Source organism: Trichechus manatus, unplaced genomic scaffold, assembly GCF_000243295.1.
Source record: "Trichechus manatus latirostris isolate Lorelei unplaced genomic scaffold, TriManLat1.0 scaffold00164, whole genome shotgun sequence".
NCBI classification, from domain to species: domain Eukaryota; kingdom Metazoa; phylum Chordata; class Mammalia; order Sirenia; family Trichechidae; genus Trichechus; species Trichechus manatus.
In genome coordinates this window covers 2,591,850-2,609,543 of record NW_004444100.1, presented here as the reverse complement: position 1 = coordinate 2,609,543, position 17,694 = coordinate 2,591,850, and the positions used below count along the sequence as shown (strand labels likewise).

At 38.6% G+C, this 17,694-nt stretch overlaps 1 protein-coding gene across 1 annotated transcript in view; it reads right to left on the bottom strand.

Annotated features, from left to right (window-relative positions):
• Positions 1-7,977, bottom strand: part of CCT2 (chaperonin containing TCP1 subunit 2) — an 18,366-nt gene extending 10,389 nt beyond the window's left edge. The window contains exons 1-10 of the mRNA XM_004386435.2: positions 7,888-7,977; positions 7,091-7,165; positions 6,923-6,988; positions 6,074-6,185; positions 5,637-5,713; positions 5,399-5,511; positions 4,387-4,589; positions 2,581-2,681; positions 2,290-2,417; positions 808-911 (exon numbers count right to left, since the gene is read on the bottom strand). Of these exons, the coding sequence (XP_004386492.1) occupies positions 808-911; positions 2,290-2,417; positions 2,581-2,681; positions 4,387-4,589; positions 5,399-5,511; positions 5,637-5,713; positions 6,074-6,185; positions 6,923-6,988; positions 7,091-7,165; positions 7,888-7,890 (982 nt within the window). The 5' untranslated portion in view covers positions 7,891-7,977. The remainder of the gene's footprint in view (positions 1-807; positions 912-2,289; positions 2,418-2,580; positions 2,682-4,386; positions 4,590-5,398; positions 5,512-5,636; positions 5,714-6,073; positions 6,186-6,922; positions 6,989-7,090; positions 7,166-7,887) is intronic.
• Between the last annotated feature and the right edge of the window lie 9,717 nt (positions 7,978-17,694).

Genomic DNA, 17,694 nt, shown 5'->3' with positions numbered 1-17,694 from the left:
AGAAGGGAGAGGGCTGACATGTCACGGGGTTGTTAACCAATGTCATAAAATGTGTACTACTGTTTAACGAGAAACTATTTGTTCTGTAAACCTTCACCTGAAGTACATCAAAAAAAAAAAATTATTAAAAAAAACCATTACAACAACAAAATGCAAACAAGTTGCATTCTACCTCATTTTGATGTAGGCGTATCTGATGTATAAACACAATTTCTATACAACAAAACTGGGATTATAGCATTCATACCTCTACTGATGGGTGCTGGAATACACTAACTTTTCACAGACATCTTTAGATCCTTTTACTCATTTCAAAACTCGTTACTTTCAGAAATTTGAAAAAATTAATATTTAAGTACTTGAATCACTCCCTGCCATACAGTTGTGTTTAATAAACATTACTATTATTACTGCACTCTTACACAAGGCACAAAGCATTAAACTATTCACTCAGCGAGAGAAATAAGTAAAACTATACAAGATTTAAGACTTCTTTAAGCCCGAGCTTGTTTAGAACAATAGTACTGTAGGTTTGTGAGTAAAGATGGAGTAACTTTAAAACAGTAACACAAAAGAAGAAGAAAAGACCTATAGAGAACCTGGCATATAATTTGGGATATTAAAAACAATGTTGTAACTAAACTAAGATTTCAATTCAAAAAGTGTAAGTCAGATTTCAGAAAAACTCTTTATTAAAGATTCTAAGCTCCTTAGGGATTTCTTTGTATTCTCAATGAGTTGCATGTAGTAACACTCCCTAAGTCCAAAAGGGATGAGTTTGTTACAAATGAATGCCTTTTTCCATACCTGTGACAAGTGCTAGGCGTTCTACACCTGCAAAATCTGCATGTTCAATAGCCATGACACCAGCAGCACCAAAGAGCTGTTCAGGGTAATTATAAATTAATTGCCTATAAATAAAATACATATAATCATTATGTTCAAAACTAACAATTCACAAATAAAACACTTGGAAGAAAAAACCATAGAAATATTTTTACCTTACCAATGATCAAAGAAATGTAAATTAAAACAGCATTTCTTACCTATACAATTATAAATTATAACACTGGCCTACCCATGCTATCATTAAAAACAGGTGTTTTTTTGGGTAATTTTGAATATTGCTATAAACTGGTCCCACAATTCTAGAAAGCAATTTATCAGAAAACGTATCAGTGTTTGTAAGCTTTAATTCCACCTCTGAAAATTCATAGCAAGAAAATTAAATATTTTAAAAAGTAACAAAGATATTTATAAGAATTTTCATATAAATAATAAAAAAAACCAATGACCTAAGTGTCCACTAGAAAAGTGCTCACAAATCACAATTTACTGATTACATTATGAAAAATTCATAATTTTAAGTAAAAATACATACTGTTCAGTTAAAAAACAAGTTACAGAAGTTTATAGCATATGATCACTAAAACACCATACATAATTAGACACACAAAGGTCAATATAAAGACTTCCTAGGAGGCAAGACCTCAGATTCTGTTCTTTATGCTTTTCTTTTTTCCAAAATGAAAAGATGTTACATTTAGAGTAAAAAGGACATTTTTTAAAAAAGTTTGTACCGTAAAAAAAAAAAAAAGACGAAAATGAGTGGTATAACCCACTGCCAGGCAAAATGTGTATTATCAGATTCACAGGTCACATCAGAGTTTTTCAGAAGCTTACTTTAAAAAGCCCAGGAACATCTGGCCTAAAACAATTATTTTTTCTCAAACATTAACTATTACTGTTGATTTTCCCAAAGTTAACTACAGCCATTTCACTTAACTGAAATGAGCTGTTCCTCTTGGTATTTTCACACCATTCAAAACAAGACAAAGTCTTAGATACTGACCATTAAGTACACATGAGAAAAGTTTATGCATATTTAATATGAATTAAAGCCTTCAAACCTTAATACTCTTCACCTCTTCATTCTTCTTTTACTCCTAGTCTTAGCTTTTTGCTACTTCAAACTCATCCTTTAACATGAAATTAAATGTCACCTCCAAATGTATGTATTTATAGCACAGCCAAAAGCAGTAACATAACCACCAAACCAGAAGACTCTAATCACTGTTACTGCTGATATAAAAAGTGTAAAATATATTAGGATAAAAAAGCCACTGGATCACTGTAATGCAAATGACTTGTTGTACAACTGTATTTCAAAAAGAACAATTACTAAATAACAAATAACTAATTCAATGTAAGGTATTTCCCTAAGTCTTCATGAAAAGAAAATCTTTTCTTAGACTATTACAAATATTGTTAACACAAACACACACAGACCTGTTAATAAAACAATTGATTCCGTGCTTAAGAATACGTTCAACTTTCTCCTTCATTTTTTCCTTTTCTGCATGTTCTATTTCTGCAACCTTTGCTGTAGAATCAACTCGTACCCTGGAACCAAATATCTAAGACAAAGAAACCATAAAAATAGTATCACTTCCATTACTCTCAAGAGTCCCACAGCATATTTCAACATTTTTATGTCAGTTTTTTAGTGCAACTGTTTTCCCAACCTTTCTGGGTTTACGGTAGCCAGCAGTTAGAATTTCAAGAAATATAGTTACATACCTTTATTTTGTCCGTATCCATTCCAGTATTTGCAATAAGAATTTTAGCATTTTCAATCCGCTTTGGTTGATTTACTCCAATTTTTTTATCCAAAAGAAAGCCTACAATAAATAAAAAAAGATAATATTGTATTACATAAAGACTTCAAGGCTGCATCAGTAAATCTTATAAAGCTATCTGCCTTATCAAATTATTCCTTCAAAGAATGAATGTAAGTCCAATTTACCAAGCTTCTAGAAAAAAATCAATGGAGTGGATCACTTAAACATATATAAAAACAGAAAACAGAGCACAGCACAAGTAGTAAAAGTAAAGACAGTATTTTGAAACTTCTGCATCATATACATACCACTATACGCACAGCAGTATGGACTGCGATGTAAAAATATTAAGATAATTTTCATTAACTTAAAATGAAGACAAGAGAAAACAAGCTGTGATTCAGATACATGGAGTACTATCAGATACTACTGAATTTTTTTTAAAGGACTGAAACACTATGGATAAACCTGGCCCTAATCACGCCCGTTGCTTACTGGCTATGTAACCTTAGGTACGCATCTGTAAATTGGGAATATAAGCAGTGACAGAGATGCCAGTTACCAGCCTACAGTCCTGATACAGAACCATAATATGAACCCAGTAACTGCCTACCTCTTCAGACTTCAGATCAGAAAAAACATAAAAGATATTAAGCTACTGTTATTTTGGGTTTTCTGTTGTAGTTAGCTGAGCCTAATCATAACTCACTGGGTCATCATCATGAGGACAAACTAAGACTGTAAGTAAAATTCCTATTACAACGTCTGGCACAGAGCCCGAGTAGTGCAGTGATCAAGCGCTTGGCTCTTAACCAAAAGGTCGGTGGTTCAAACCTATCAGCTGCTGTGCAGAAGAAAGATGTGCAGTAGAAAGATGTGCAGTACACTTGTGTAAAGATTACAGCCTTGGAAACCCTATGGGGCAGTTCTCCTCTCTCGTATAGGGTTGCTGTGAGTTGGAATCAACTCGATGGCAACGGGTTTGGCTTTGTTTGTTTTGGCACAGAGCAGACATTCAAGAATGGTAGCTGCCAGTGCTACTAACCTTGTTTTAATGATCTTTCCCTACCACCAGCCCCCATTAAAAATGCTACACATCCATTATATATAAATTCAACTAGGAATATTGTCAAAATTACATAACTTCCTTGAAATAAATGGAGACATATGACATGTAGCAGAACCAGGACTCCAAACGACTGGTCAAGCAAAAATTATAAAGAAATTATAAACTTGTTCCTTTTTCTCCTTTATAAAAGAGAATGACTACAATTCCCTCAGGCCATTTTCTGAAGTAAATATACTGTGAAAATGTTTCGAAAAGCTCACACACTATAGACTAACACCAAGAACTATATGGTCAACACCAAGAACCCTCAACTATATCCTGGTTTTAACTAGATGATCTGACTTACCCAGACCTTTCCTGGAGAATATATGTCACCCTGGATAAAGCATCATTTGAGAATTGACTTAAAAGAAAGGTACAATTTCTCTTTATTACAAATAACTTCACAGTATGAACTAAAATCTAAAGATTATCAAGGAAATGCTGGGATCGTGCGGGAAGATGAGGCACATGTCAATACAACAAATGGATTAAAACAGGAAAAATGTTTGCAATATGACTTGTTTTCTTAAAGACAAGTTCTCTAGCTTTGTAAAGCATCACCAGTCTTAACTAGCTAAACTCAGCATTCACGTAGTAGTTAGCACTTAGCATCCAATCAAAGCTTGTTTTCCCATACTCGACATACATACATACCTTCATCTAAATATGAATCTGTCAAACTTCCTCCTAGCTTCTTGATGACATGAATTGCCTCCAGATTACCAGAGCCTTTCAGTCTGAGAACAGCTTCTACAGCTAACTTAGTAAAGTGATCTTTGTGATGAGTGAGAAGCTTCGAGGATAATGTAGTTCCCGCAATGTTCATTAAATCTTGACGGAATTTAACTTCATCAGAACTTAAAAAAAAAAAAAAAAAAAGAAATATACATCTGAGCTTCTCCAAAGATATCAAACCTACTTTACTTTGCAAAATTTATCCAGATAACTTTTATGTTAAACAGATAATTTCACCCCAACTGTAAGTGCTTTAAGTCATATGAAAAGAATTCAACCCCACCAATATAATCAAGAAATGTAAATTAAATGATACCATTTTCCCACCAAATCAGCAAGTAACAAAAACCATTAACCAAACAAAAGAATACCAAAACATGGGGAAATGAGCACTGTTATACATCTTGTGGGAGTATAAAATTTTTTCTGAAGGCTTACCTGATAAATAAAAATGACTTTAAAATACATACATGCCTTTGGACCCATTATACCTCTAAAAACTTTTTTTTGGTAACAAATTCATCACATTATAAAGCTAAAATATGGCAAAAACACAAATCTCCAACTATAGACAGGATAAGTAAACTATACCATAGTCACATAATCAACTGCCTGATTCTATTAAAACTAATGTAGCAAAGAACACTGACACCCACAAATATACTTGTTAATCAATTAGGTTAAAATGAGGCTAAAAACCCTCTGCACAAGGATGCTATTTGTTTTGATTATATGTGCAAGACTGGAAACTCAAACTTCAGAGTCTATCTCTGGAGGGGAATGTGGGTTTTTTGTTTGAGGGTAGGGAACAGCAGCAGGGTCATGTTTACATATACTTTTCAATGCTCTCTAAATTTCCTGCACTGCACACATTACAAAAAGAATGCTGAATTCTTACAATAGTAGAATAGTAGTATTTTGGTATACCAACCCATGATCAACTGCAGAACTCAACAGAGCCTCTCTTGCTGCCTTTGTGGCTTCTCTCCAACCCGCAATGATGGTCTGTGGATGAATCTTTTTTGCAATTAAAGTTTCTGCTTCCTATTAATAAACAGTGGAAAACACTTGTCAATAATAGTTATCAGAAAGATTTGACTACTGCTGATATTCAAAATCACAGGAACAAAAAATAAAATGAGTGAAGAGTTGCTCAGATATTTTCTTACCCTTAATAATTCTGCTGCTAAAACAGTAACAGATGTAGTGCCATCACCAACTTCATCATCTTGAACCCTTGACATATCTAGAAAAAAATCAGTTATTAATTTATATCTGATTCTGCTTTTTAAATTATTTCATGGTAGTTTAATTCTCCAAACATACCCACTACCAATCCAAATCTCACATACCTAGGTTTCTTTACCTGACAAATTCTCTGCAACTTTTAGGTCTGGAATGCAAGTTTTATCAGTAATTACTTGGCACTCCAGAAGCTTGTAATTTTAACAAAAAGGACAATTAATGTAAAAGTGGTAGACATCAATTAATTAAATGTACAATTAGTTAACACAGCCTATTAAAAAATAGGTATTTCATAATGTCAACCAAACAGCAGCTTTTTAAAAGTCACTCCCTCCCCCCTTAAATAAATCTTCAGACTCACCAACTAAAACTTTAGCTGCTGGGTTGTCAACACCAATGTTTTTTAGAATAGTTGCACCATCATTGGTTACCATAAGGGAGGCATCTCGTCCACTGCTTAAAAGAATCTTATCCTAAAAGGACGTAAAATATAAGCACATCTTGAAAAACGAGTGGTCAATCAGTATTCTCTTATACCCTACAACCAAGCCTTAGTATCTACCCCTAGAAAGACTAGAAGTACAGAGAGACATGAACAATGAGGTTTCAGCACCTTAATAATCAAAACAATGGGAACAAAGTTAAGTGTCCATCAATATAGCAATAAACTATAAAATAACCAAACATCAGAATGTCTATCTACAGTGACAAGAAAAGCAAACTACAGAAGTACATATAAATAATATCTGTATAAAACAAGAAGCCCTGGCGGCACAGTGGTAAAAGCTCCACTGCTAACCAAAAGGTAGGCAGTTCGAATCCACCAGCTGCTCCTTGGAAACCCTATGGAGCAGTTCTACCCTGTCCTATAGGGTCGATGAGTCAGAGCCGACTCAACAGCAACGGGTTTGGTTTGGCCGGGTTTGTATAAAACAAAATATTATTTGTCACATCAGAAAATACTTAGGTAAACATATATAAATGTACCTAAAAAAGTGAACAGGAATATATTCAGAAGATATACATCAAAATAATAGTGTTAATCACAGGGACTTATGAGTACTGTTTTGATTTTTAGTAAGGAGAATATGCTCATGTCTTACTTGTATAAAACTTTGAAGATTTAAAAAAATCAAAAAAGTGTGTTACTTACTGTTTCCACTAATGGCTCTGAAACTATTAAAATTTACAAATACGTCATTTTTCTTACCATGCCCTTGGGTCCCAAAGTGCTCTTGACCAAGTCTCCAATAGCAATGGCACCAATAAAAGAAGACTGGAGTGAAAATCAAAGAGATCATCAGAATAAGACAATTTTACAGTCTTAAAATGAAAGTTACAATTTTATCCTCAAAAGAAAGGCGAGAACAAGGCTCACCAGACGAGCTGTCTCTGCTCTCTCTTCATCAGCTCCAGCCTTGAAGATGTTAACAGGAGCAAGTGAAAGGGACGCCTAAGATGGAAAATCAAAAACATACTGTGAATATGTACTCTTTAACACATATATTTAGAGGCTTTCCGCTACCCTCACAAGCAGACAGTCAAGAGGAAAGTAATTTATAGCATACTTTTTCAAACAAACGAAGCTCTCCATTACCGGGGCAGTCATTTATTTAAGGGGAAGAGAGATTTATATAAGCTGGTTAAGACAGTGACTTTTAAGATCTCTGTAGGCGCCAGGAATAAAAATCATACACTGACTGCTAAAAGATTTTAAACTACTGATGAGGAAGGCAGGGACTGCAGGCCACTCGCCGGACGGCCGCCAGCTAGGCGAGGAAATGCGAGCGCCTCCATCTACGACCCTCGGGCGCGCCTTCCCCGCCCGCTCCAGGCTCCCCCCGGAGGGCGGGCGGGGTCGGCCTCGCGGCCTCAGGCACTAAAAATTTTTCCGCGGATGGTGGGTCGCGGTAAGGCCCCGGCTTCGGGGTTCTGAGACTGTGGAGAAGACGAGTTGATCCAAGACAAAGGCCTTGAAACCCACTCCTCCCCCTGGCCGGCATGAAGGGCTCCCAGCAGCAGGCCTCGGGCAGGCCACACGCCACTGCCGGCGCCACGTGCGGCAGTCTCGGGGCAGACACAGGGAGCCCCTGGCCTTGGGGGGGACACAGAGGGTAGACAGGCGGCAGCACACAAAGGGACACGGCGGGGCAGGGGCCGGAGGACCAGGCTCACCATGGTTCCAACGAGTTCGACGCACACGCTAATCCCTCAGAGCTCACCCCGATAACCTGGAGAGAAGAGGAAGGCGGAAGTGACGCCACACGCACTACCGCAGGGGCGGGACCTCGGCCTGCGCTCCCTTCCTGCCTGGCGCCACCGCCCGTGGAGGAAGGGACGAGTTGACATTTTGAGAGGCGCCTCCAGGGCGGTAAATGCCACCTGTCACTTTAGGGGGGGCGGGGCCTCAGCTCGTGCTCGGCCCCCTGCGGCACCACCCCTAGGGAAGAGGAAAGGGAGGAGTCTGATATTTTGCGTGAGGCTGGGCGGATTAGAACTGAAGGCTACGAATATCAAAGACAGGCCGCGCTGCTGGGTTGCCGGAGCAACGGAGTTCTAGCCCTCGTTTTAAATTTTCCCTTTCTTAAATCTGATTTTTAAAATTTTGCATTAAAAACATATATACGCAGTTTAAAGCGTCATAAATTGCTAATAAAAAGTATAATTTCCCTGCCTCATCACTTCCTCTCCCCAGAAGCAACCCCACTTTCAATTTTTTTAGCGTGTATGTGTGTGTGGTTATTTGCCATCATATTCCTAAATAATATTTTTATTGCTCCTTTAATTTTAAGCATTATTCATTGAGTATAACGGAGGAAGACTTACTTTCCTTTTATTGAATTTTAAAACTTTCTAATTGAACGTTGACTGCACAGCAGGGCAAAGTCTTGTGAACTCTAATGGAAACATTTATCTTTGCCTTGTTTGCTCATTTTCAGTAGGCTTTGCATTTTGCTCTTACTGTTCCTTCCACTAGTGGACATGACTAATACACTATTACATAATGTCTTGGTCTTTTCGCCCACAGAGCCGCTGGTAGGTCCGCCTCCGTAAAGATTTACAGCCTTAGGAAACCCGATGGGGCAGTTCTACTCTGTCCTATAGGGTTGCTCTGAATTGGAATAGACTGGAGGGCACACAACAACAACATCTTGGTAGAGATCAAGATTAATGCCGAATATTCCACTGTGTTAAAAACATCTTTTTCTACTTTCCCACCCTCCAGAACATCTAAAGGCAATTTTTTGTGTATTAAAAAAAATCCATGGGTTTTCTATCATTCACTGATACCCACTTTTCTTTCCTTGGCTAGCTCATTACTTAGCAAGCGCCCATATTTTTTACAATTTTTACGATTTTACAACAACACTTGAAAATATTCTAGCCTTCAAATATACTCTAAGTGGGTTGGTTTACACCAGGGATTGATAAACTATGAGGGAACCAAATCCAGCCTGTTGCCTGGTTTTGTACGGCCTCAGAGCCAAGAATGGTTTTTTAACATTTTTAAGTGGTTGAAAAAAATAATACAATGGCAATTTGATGACACATGAAATTCAAATTTCAGTGTTCATAAATAAAGTTTTATTGAAACACAGCCATACTCATTCATTTTTGTACTGTCTTTGGCTGCTTTAATAATGTTGTTGTTAGGGTGCCATCGAGTGGGTTCTGACTCATAGCGACCCTGTATACAACAGAACGAAACACTGCCCCATCCTGCGCCATCCTCACAATTGTTATTATGCTTCAGCCCATTGTTGTAGCCACTATGTCAGTCCATCTCTTTCAGGGTCTTCCTCTTTTTCGATGACCCTCTACTTTACCAAGCATGATGTCCTTCTCCAGGGATTGGTCCCTCCTGATAACATGTCCAAAGTATGTGAGACGAAGTCTCGCCATCCTTGCTTCTAAGGAGCATTCTGGCTGTACTTCTTCCAAGACGGATTTGTTCATTCTTTTTGTCAGTCCATGGTATGTTCAATATTCTTTGCCAACATCATAATTCAAAGGCATCAATTCTTCTTCTCTCTTCCTTATTCATTGGACCAGCTTTCACGTGCATATGAGGTGAATGAAAATACCATGGCCTGGGTCAGTCGCACCTTGGTCCTTAAAGTGACATCTTTGCTTTTTAACACTTTAAAGAGATCTTTTGCTGTAGATTTGCCCATTGCAATGAGTCGTTTGATTTCTTGACTGCTGCTTCCATGGGTCTTGACTGTGGATCCAAGTAAAATGAAATCCTGGACCACTTCACTCTCTTCTCCATTTATCATGATGTTTATTGGTCCAGTCGTGAGGATTTTTATTTTATGTTGAGTTGTAATCCGTGCTGAAGGCTGTAGTCTTTGATCTTCATCAGTAAGTGCTTCAAGTCCTCTTCACTTGCAGCAAGCAAGGTTGTGTCATCTGCATATTACAGGTTGTTAATAAATCTTCCTCCAATCCTGATGCCGTGCTCTTCTTCATATAGTTGAGCTTCTCAAATTATTTCCTCAGCATACAGATTAAATAAGTATGGTGAAAGGATATAACCCTGATGCATGCCTTTCCTGATTTTAAACCACACTGTATTCCCTTGTTCTTTTTTTTCCTCATTCAAAAATTTACACACATACTGTTTTGTGACATTGGTTGCATTCCCCACAATGTGGCAGCACGCTCCCCCTTTCCAACTCGGGTTCCCTGTGCCCATAAGTCCAGTTCCTGTCTCTTCCTGCCTTCTCGTCCTGCTTTTGGACAGGAGCTGCCCATTTGGTCTCATATATTTGAAATGAACTAAGAAGCATGTTCCTCACATGTGTTATTTTTTGTTTTACAGGCCTGTCTAAAGTTTGTCTGAAAAGTGGACTTCAAGAATGTTTTCAGTTCTGGGTTAGTCTTTGTTCTGTACTAACGTATGCCTCTTGGTCTATGTACAGGTTCCTCATGAGCACAATTAAGTGTTCTGGAATTCCCATTCTTCATAATGTTATCCATAATTTGTTATGATCTACACGTCGAATGCCTTTGCCTGGTCAATAAAATACAGGTAAACATCTTCCTGGTATTCTCTGCTTTCAGCCAAGATCCAGCTGACATCAGCAACGATATCCCTCGTACCATGTCCTCTTCTGAATCCAGCTTGAATGTCTGGCATCTATCAGTTTATTGCTATAAGTCAGAATCGACTTGATGACAATGGGTTTGTTTTGTTTTGGTCAGTTTGTCGTACTCTGGTGGCTTGTGTGTTGCTGTGATGCTGGAAGCTATGCCACCAGTATTTCAAATACCAGCAGGATCACCTATGGTGGACAGGTTTCAGCTAAGCTTCCAGACTAAGACAGACTAGGAAGAAGGACATAGTGGTCTACTTCTGAAAAAAATAGCCAGTGAAAATCTTATGAATAGCAGCAGAACATTGTCTGATATAGTGCCAGAAGATGAGCCCCTCAGGTTGGAAGGCACTCAAAATACAACTGGGGAAAAGCTGCCTCCTCAAAGTAGAGTTGACCTTAATGATGTGGATGGAGTCAAGCTTTCAGGACCTTCATTTGCTGATCTGGAACGACTCAAAATGAGAAGAAACAGCTGCAAAGATCCATCAACAATAGGAATGTGGAACATACAAAGTATGAATCTAGGAAAATTGAAAGTCTTCAGAAATGAAAAGGAATGCATAAACATTGATATCCTAGGCATTAGTGAGCTGAAATGGACTGGTATTGGTCATTTTGAATCAGACAATCATATGGTATAATATGCTTTCAAAATACAATGGCAAAATTGAGTAGCTGTGACCTAGACTATATGGCCCCCAAAGCCCACTATATTTACTATCTGGTCCTTTACAGAAAAAGTTTGCCAACTCTTGTTGGCACTTTTCCTGAGGTCCAACATGAAAAATGGTGTTCAGACTGAGAAAATTTTTAATTTACATCTGCTAAGAGTTTTCTGTTTTTTGTGGAAAAAATTGCTCTTTTGGGAAATGCACTTTAATGGGCAGATCCCAAATTGAATTCTGGAACAAATGGGAAGAACTACAATAATGAGAAACTAAGATGCCTGCATAATATTGTAAAAGGCTATTTTATTCTGGACAAAATTACACTTCTGGAGATATTTATTATTATGTCATCTGACAGGCAAACCTGAGGTTAAGGGTGATGGGGAAACCAATGACCTCATTCTGCTGGTTCGCAGGAGCTGGGGCAACATAGACAGGGGCCTTTGCACAGGGACTGAGAGGCAGACCCTGACACTTTGTGGAGCTGGTGCTAGAGGTAACCAGGAGGAGACCCCAATAAAAGGACTCTGGGATATTTATCTTTTCCCTGTTGTATCTTTTGACCCTTCCTCTTAATCTCCCTCACCCTCCTTCTGTGCCACCTTCACTCCAGAGGTTAAATGCTCAGCTTCTGAACCAGACTGCATGAGTTTGAATTTCAACTCTTCCATTTACTAGTTTTGTAATCTTAGGTGGGTTCCACAGGCTCTTTAAGCCAATTCACTGAAACCATTTCAGAGAGTGATCAATTTGCTGAATTTACTGGCTTACCAAATACATGTCTCTTTTAGCTATTATAAATTTTATAGTAATTTGTATTGGATGGGTTACAGGTCCTAAAGAGCTAGTGAGGTGTCAGGAATCCATGTTTTGGTGATAGACCTTCTCTCTGCTTATCTCTCCTTCCTTCTGGCTGCTTCTCTTGATCCCTCAGCCTTACTCTAGACCAGGAATTCAGAAATCCTGGGGAGGGAAACTAGATAAAGCACCAGGTGTCCATAGTCACACTGGGTTTGGGATTCACCCAGACCCCTACCTGTTTTAGTAAGGTTGGAAAGGTTGGAAGACTTCGTGATATCCAGATTATCACATGCAATTCTGTCATTTGGTGAAGTTTATCAATGGGAGCAGGGCACTCTAGTCTTAGAGATTAAGACCATGAATGATCATCTTTAAGGTAAGTGAATGAAATGTCCATGAAAGTATTTTGTGACTACACAATTCAAAATTCTAAGTTTCTATTAAAAAAATTTACCAGTATCCAAGCAATAAATTGCTTTAGATTATGTAGTTGCTTTTTTTTTTTTTTTTTAATTTCAGATAGCCTCTGGATCCAGTGGGTCTCGTTGGGGGTGATACTGACCCCTGGTTGGGGGGTGGGGGGGCAGGATAAGGAGAAAAGTTTTAAAAAATAGATGGTGCCCTTTTAGGTCATCAGAACGGGATTTGTTGGATGGGGACCAGGGATCCTAGACAATCTGCAGTGTATGAGGCAGTCCCTCACAACAGTTTTTCCTACATCCTATGACTTTTGGAGGTTCTACACAGGTTTCACGTAAGTGAAAAATCTGTTCGTAATGTAATGAGCTTAGAACCTAAATCTGTTTTACATATACATAGGGCTTTTTAAAAAAATGTTTTAATATATAATACAAATTTTGCAGGCATGTAACTACTGTGTAAACTGAAGACAGATTGTATTTTATTACTGAGAGAACTTTACTGAGAAATGGGGGAAAATCGTATCTCTGAAGGCAAACTGTGGTATTTTAGTTACACCTTTATGGTATGCATTTGAAACTGTCATATTAATGCTGATTCCATGTAGAAGTGCAAGCATCCAACCACTTCCTTGTTTTCTGTGCATTTTAGTAAGTAAATCCTTGAAGACGACTACCTACACTTTCATTATAAACTACCTTGCTTTTTTTTTTTATATTACAGCGCATTGTATTATTTTTGAAATTTACACATATGTAGGTAGGTTATATCATCAATGGATTTCATTTCAAGACAGTGATGGTGGTTTATAAAACATTGGTTATAAAAAAGGAGGTATTAGGTCTGGTAGGGCATTTGAGGTTATACTCAAATGCTTGATTTGCGGGGAGAGAGTAAAAAAATTGTTTTTTCCCAAGTGTTCTATTAGCGACCATTTATTTACTGTGTGCACAGTACTGTGGCAGGTAATCCTTCAAGCCCTTTAAAATCATAGGTGTTTCCTAGGAGTCTGTCCTTGGGATACTGTGCATTCTACAAACCTGTATGTACTGACCAGATGGCTCCTCAGCTCTGGACTTAGATGTCATGCAAGTCGTAGTCCTTCAGGAACTCTAGGCCATTGCTTCTCAAACATCTGTGGTGAAGAACTGATTTTTTAAAATTCTCATCTTTCTCGGACCAACGCTTTTGGAAAATACAAGATCACAGGCATGGATGTTCTAGCAGTGTCAAATTGCTGTAAGTTTCTAAACACTCTTAATTTCTGTATTGATCTCATTGCAGACTGGTGCATCTGCAGACCAGAACCAGTCTACAGACCACACTGTGTGTAGCACCACTCTAGGCCTTTGTACGTCACCAGTATTCCTGAATCAGGAAATAGGTAAAAAGCAGTTTTGGTATTGATTGGGAAGTTATCTCAGGAATGAAGATAGAAACAAAGATTATAATTAAAACAAAACAAAAACTCATTGCCATCAAGTCAGTTCTGACTCATGTCAACTCTATGTGACAGAGCCTGCTCCATAGGGTTTTCCTGGCTGTAATCTTTATGGAAGCAGATCACCAGTCATTTCTTCCACAGCACTGCTGGGTAGGTTCAAACCACCAACTTTTAGGTTAGCAGCTGATTGCAAACCATTTGTACCACCCAGGGACCCTAGGGAGTTATCTCAGGAATGAGATGGGACTAAAAATAGTAATTGCATCCTGCAAAAGAATTACCCAAAGGGAAAGCAAAATTACAGGTCCAAGAGGTGGATAAAGCCTCCTTAGTACTTAAGTGGGTAGAATAAGAAACAACTGTGTTTTAAGAACATGAGCCCTGTAGCCAGAGTGCCTAGGTTCAGAACCCTGGTTCTTAATTACTGTAGGACCTGGAGCAAGTTACTTAATCATTCTGTTTCATTTTTTTATAAAATGGAGACAACAATAGTAACTATCTTGTATGGCTGTCTGAAGGTTAAAAAGGGTTAATACATGAACAGTGCCCGACACATATTAAGCATTACATTGGCTATGCACAGGAAGCGTGAATATCAGCATGGGAGATAGGGAGGGTCAGATAAGAGGTAGGTGAGGTAGAAGTACAGTTTTCCTTTCCGTACTTTGGGCCTGGCTAATTTGAACGGAGCTTTGTTCAGTTGTGGGAAATGTCATGATAAAATAGCGTACTCTGAAGAGCTGCCTTTTATAATGTCTTCAAAAAAAATTGCTCAGCTCTGTTACTGGGAAAATTGTTCCTGGTAGAAATGCAGAAACCATCTATCCGACAACCTACTGGACATCCCGGGGATGGCCCACAGACCATGAACTAAGCTCCCGGTGGAACCCATATCTTTCTCTTCAAATCAACATCCATCCTCCTCATATTTTTTTATCTCAATGAACTGGCACCATCACCCAAGCTATAAAACTAGGGGTCATCGCTGACTCTTCCGTTTCTGTTATTCCCCTCATTAGAGGTGTTGATTTCTCCTGAGGCACTCTGTTACGTTGATAACCCTGAATAAACTACATCTCTGAAGTTCAAGTCTTTGTTTAATACCCTGCCCCTGAATCTGAAGTCCATAATTTAATAAAAAGCAGCAGAATTGATATTCCAGTCGGCCCTCTGTATCCGTGGGTTCCGCATCTGCTGATTCAATCAACTGTGGATCGAAAATATTCAAGGGAGAGAAAGGCTTTTTTTCTTGTCACTATTCCCTAAACAATACAGTTTAACAACGATTTACATAGCATTTACATTGTATTAGGTATTATAAGTAACCTAGAGATGATTTAAAGTATACAGGAGGTTATGCACAGGTTATATGCAAATAGTCAAGCATCCAAGATTTTTGGTATCTGTGAGGAGTCCTGGAATTAATCCCTTGTGGATACTGAGGGACAACTTGTACGCCAATTCTGGGCTTAGGTTTCAAGAAACTCTAGCAGCTTCTGCTTTTGTGCTCTTGGGAACTCTAAGCTGCCATGCAAGCCCACATGGAGACAGACCCTAACACTACATGGTACTTAAAAGCCATCAGTATTAGACCAAAAGGTCAAGAATTACTCAAAAGCAAAGATGAGAAGATAAGAGGCAGGGAAACTAGAGTACTGGAAAGGGAACAAACTGAACATAATTAAAGAGAAAGCTGACACATTGCGATAAATTTGTGTTGATATCAATTTGTGATAAATGTCACTGAACAACTTGTGTGGAAATTGTCAAATGGGAATCTAATTTGCTGTGTAAACTTTCACCAAAAACTCAATAAAATATTAAAAAAAAAAGACTACATGGAAGAAAACCAAGGAGCCTGCTGCCAACTGGAAGTCACGTTCCAGACATGACCCCAGTTGAGCTGCTCCAGCCCGCCCCCACTGTTTGAACTATCCTAGCTAAGGCAGAAGACATCTGAGTGAAGAAGCCACTTTGGATGTTCTAGTCGCACAGACACAATGTGGAATGAGCCATTTCTGCTGTGCCTTGCCCAAATTCTTGATCTACAGCAACGTGAAAAATAATAATAATAATAATAATAGTTGTTTTAAGCCACTAAGTTGTAGGGTGGTCTGTTGCATAGTAATAAATAATCTGAACACTCCCTTTAAGAATGCCTTTGAATAGGCATTTATCTGGCCTTGTCTCTGTTTCTGAGGGAGCTTCCTAATCTCCCTGCTTTATTAAAATGCCATCCCCTCCAATATATCCTCCATGTTGATGTCAGAGTAATGTTGTTGAACTATTTCTCCACTGTTTATAATCCTTCAAGTTCTCTCACGTTGTTTAGGTTAAAATAAAAACTCCTTAGCATTCTAGATTTATGTGATGTGCCGCTCTCATTTCTCCTTTCTTATTTTCCCATCCTGCCTGATTTAGGAAATAATATTGGAGTTATTATTCCCTCTCCTTGAGCGTAGAGAATGTGACCCATCTGGAGCTGGGCTCACAAGGACTCACAAGGACGCATCAACTGGGCCCTGAGGTATAAAGACAATAGCTAAGATAATCTTGGAAAATATCTTTTAGGGAAACTTTCACATGAAGCCAATCAAACAGAACACAAAAGACTTTCCACTCATCTTTTTCTATTAGCATTTAGTGAATAGAAATTTGTTGGACCAATGAAGACCCTCCTGACTGTCGTTACTGAAACCTGTACCAACGATTGTTAAGAAAGACAATTCAAAATGTAGGATTACAGTTTCTAGCCCATCTGAAAAGGCTAAGCTTTCAATGGTTTTGCCCATGTGTAATGTGAATATATACTGATGGCTCTGTGACTGGTCTTCGGACTTGGGCAGACATGGCTGTGTCAGCATGCTTGTCTGTTTTCCCACTGTTGCCTATTCTGTAATATTCTTTGGACTTGGGCAGACATGACTATGGCAGCATGCCTGTCCATTTTCCCATTCTTGCCTATTCTGTAATATTCTTTGGACTTGGGGAGACATGGCTCTAGCAGCATGGTTGTCCGCTTCCCACTTCTGCCCTTTTGAATATATGCCGAATAAAACTTTGTTTTTGCTTTACTCAATTTTGTGATGCTTTTCCCCTACAACATGCCTTTGCACCCTATGCTCGTCGTATGAAACCACTTGCCACCATTGAACACTGTGATCTTTCTATACCTCTTTGCAATGCTGTTCCTTCTCCATTAAGACATTCTCTCCCCGCCTCGTCTAACCAGGAAGGCTCTCTTCAAAACGCCTTAGGGATTACTTCTTCCAAGTTTTCCTTGAAAACCTCCACTGCCATGGTAAGATGCTCTTCCTTTGCTTGCGTCTTTATCACATCTCTTAAGAATTTGGGAGTCCTGGTGGCACAGTGGTTAAGAGCTTGGCGGCTAAGCTTGGCTGCTAACCAAAAGGTCAGCAGTCCGAATCCACCAGCCAGTCCTTGGAAACCTATGGGGCAGTTCTACTCTGTCCTATAGGGTCGCTATAAGTCAGAATCGACTTGATAGCAAGTTTTTTTTTTTTTTTTTTTAAAGAATTTGAGTGAT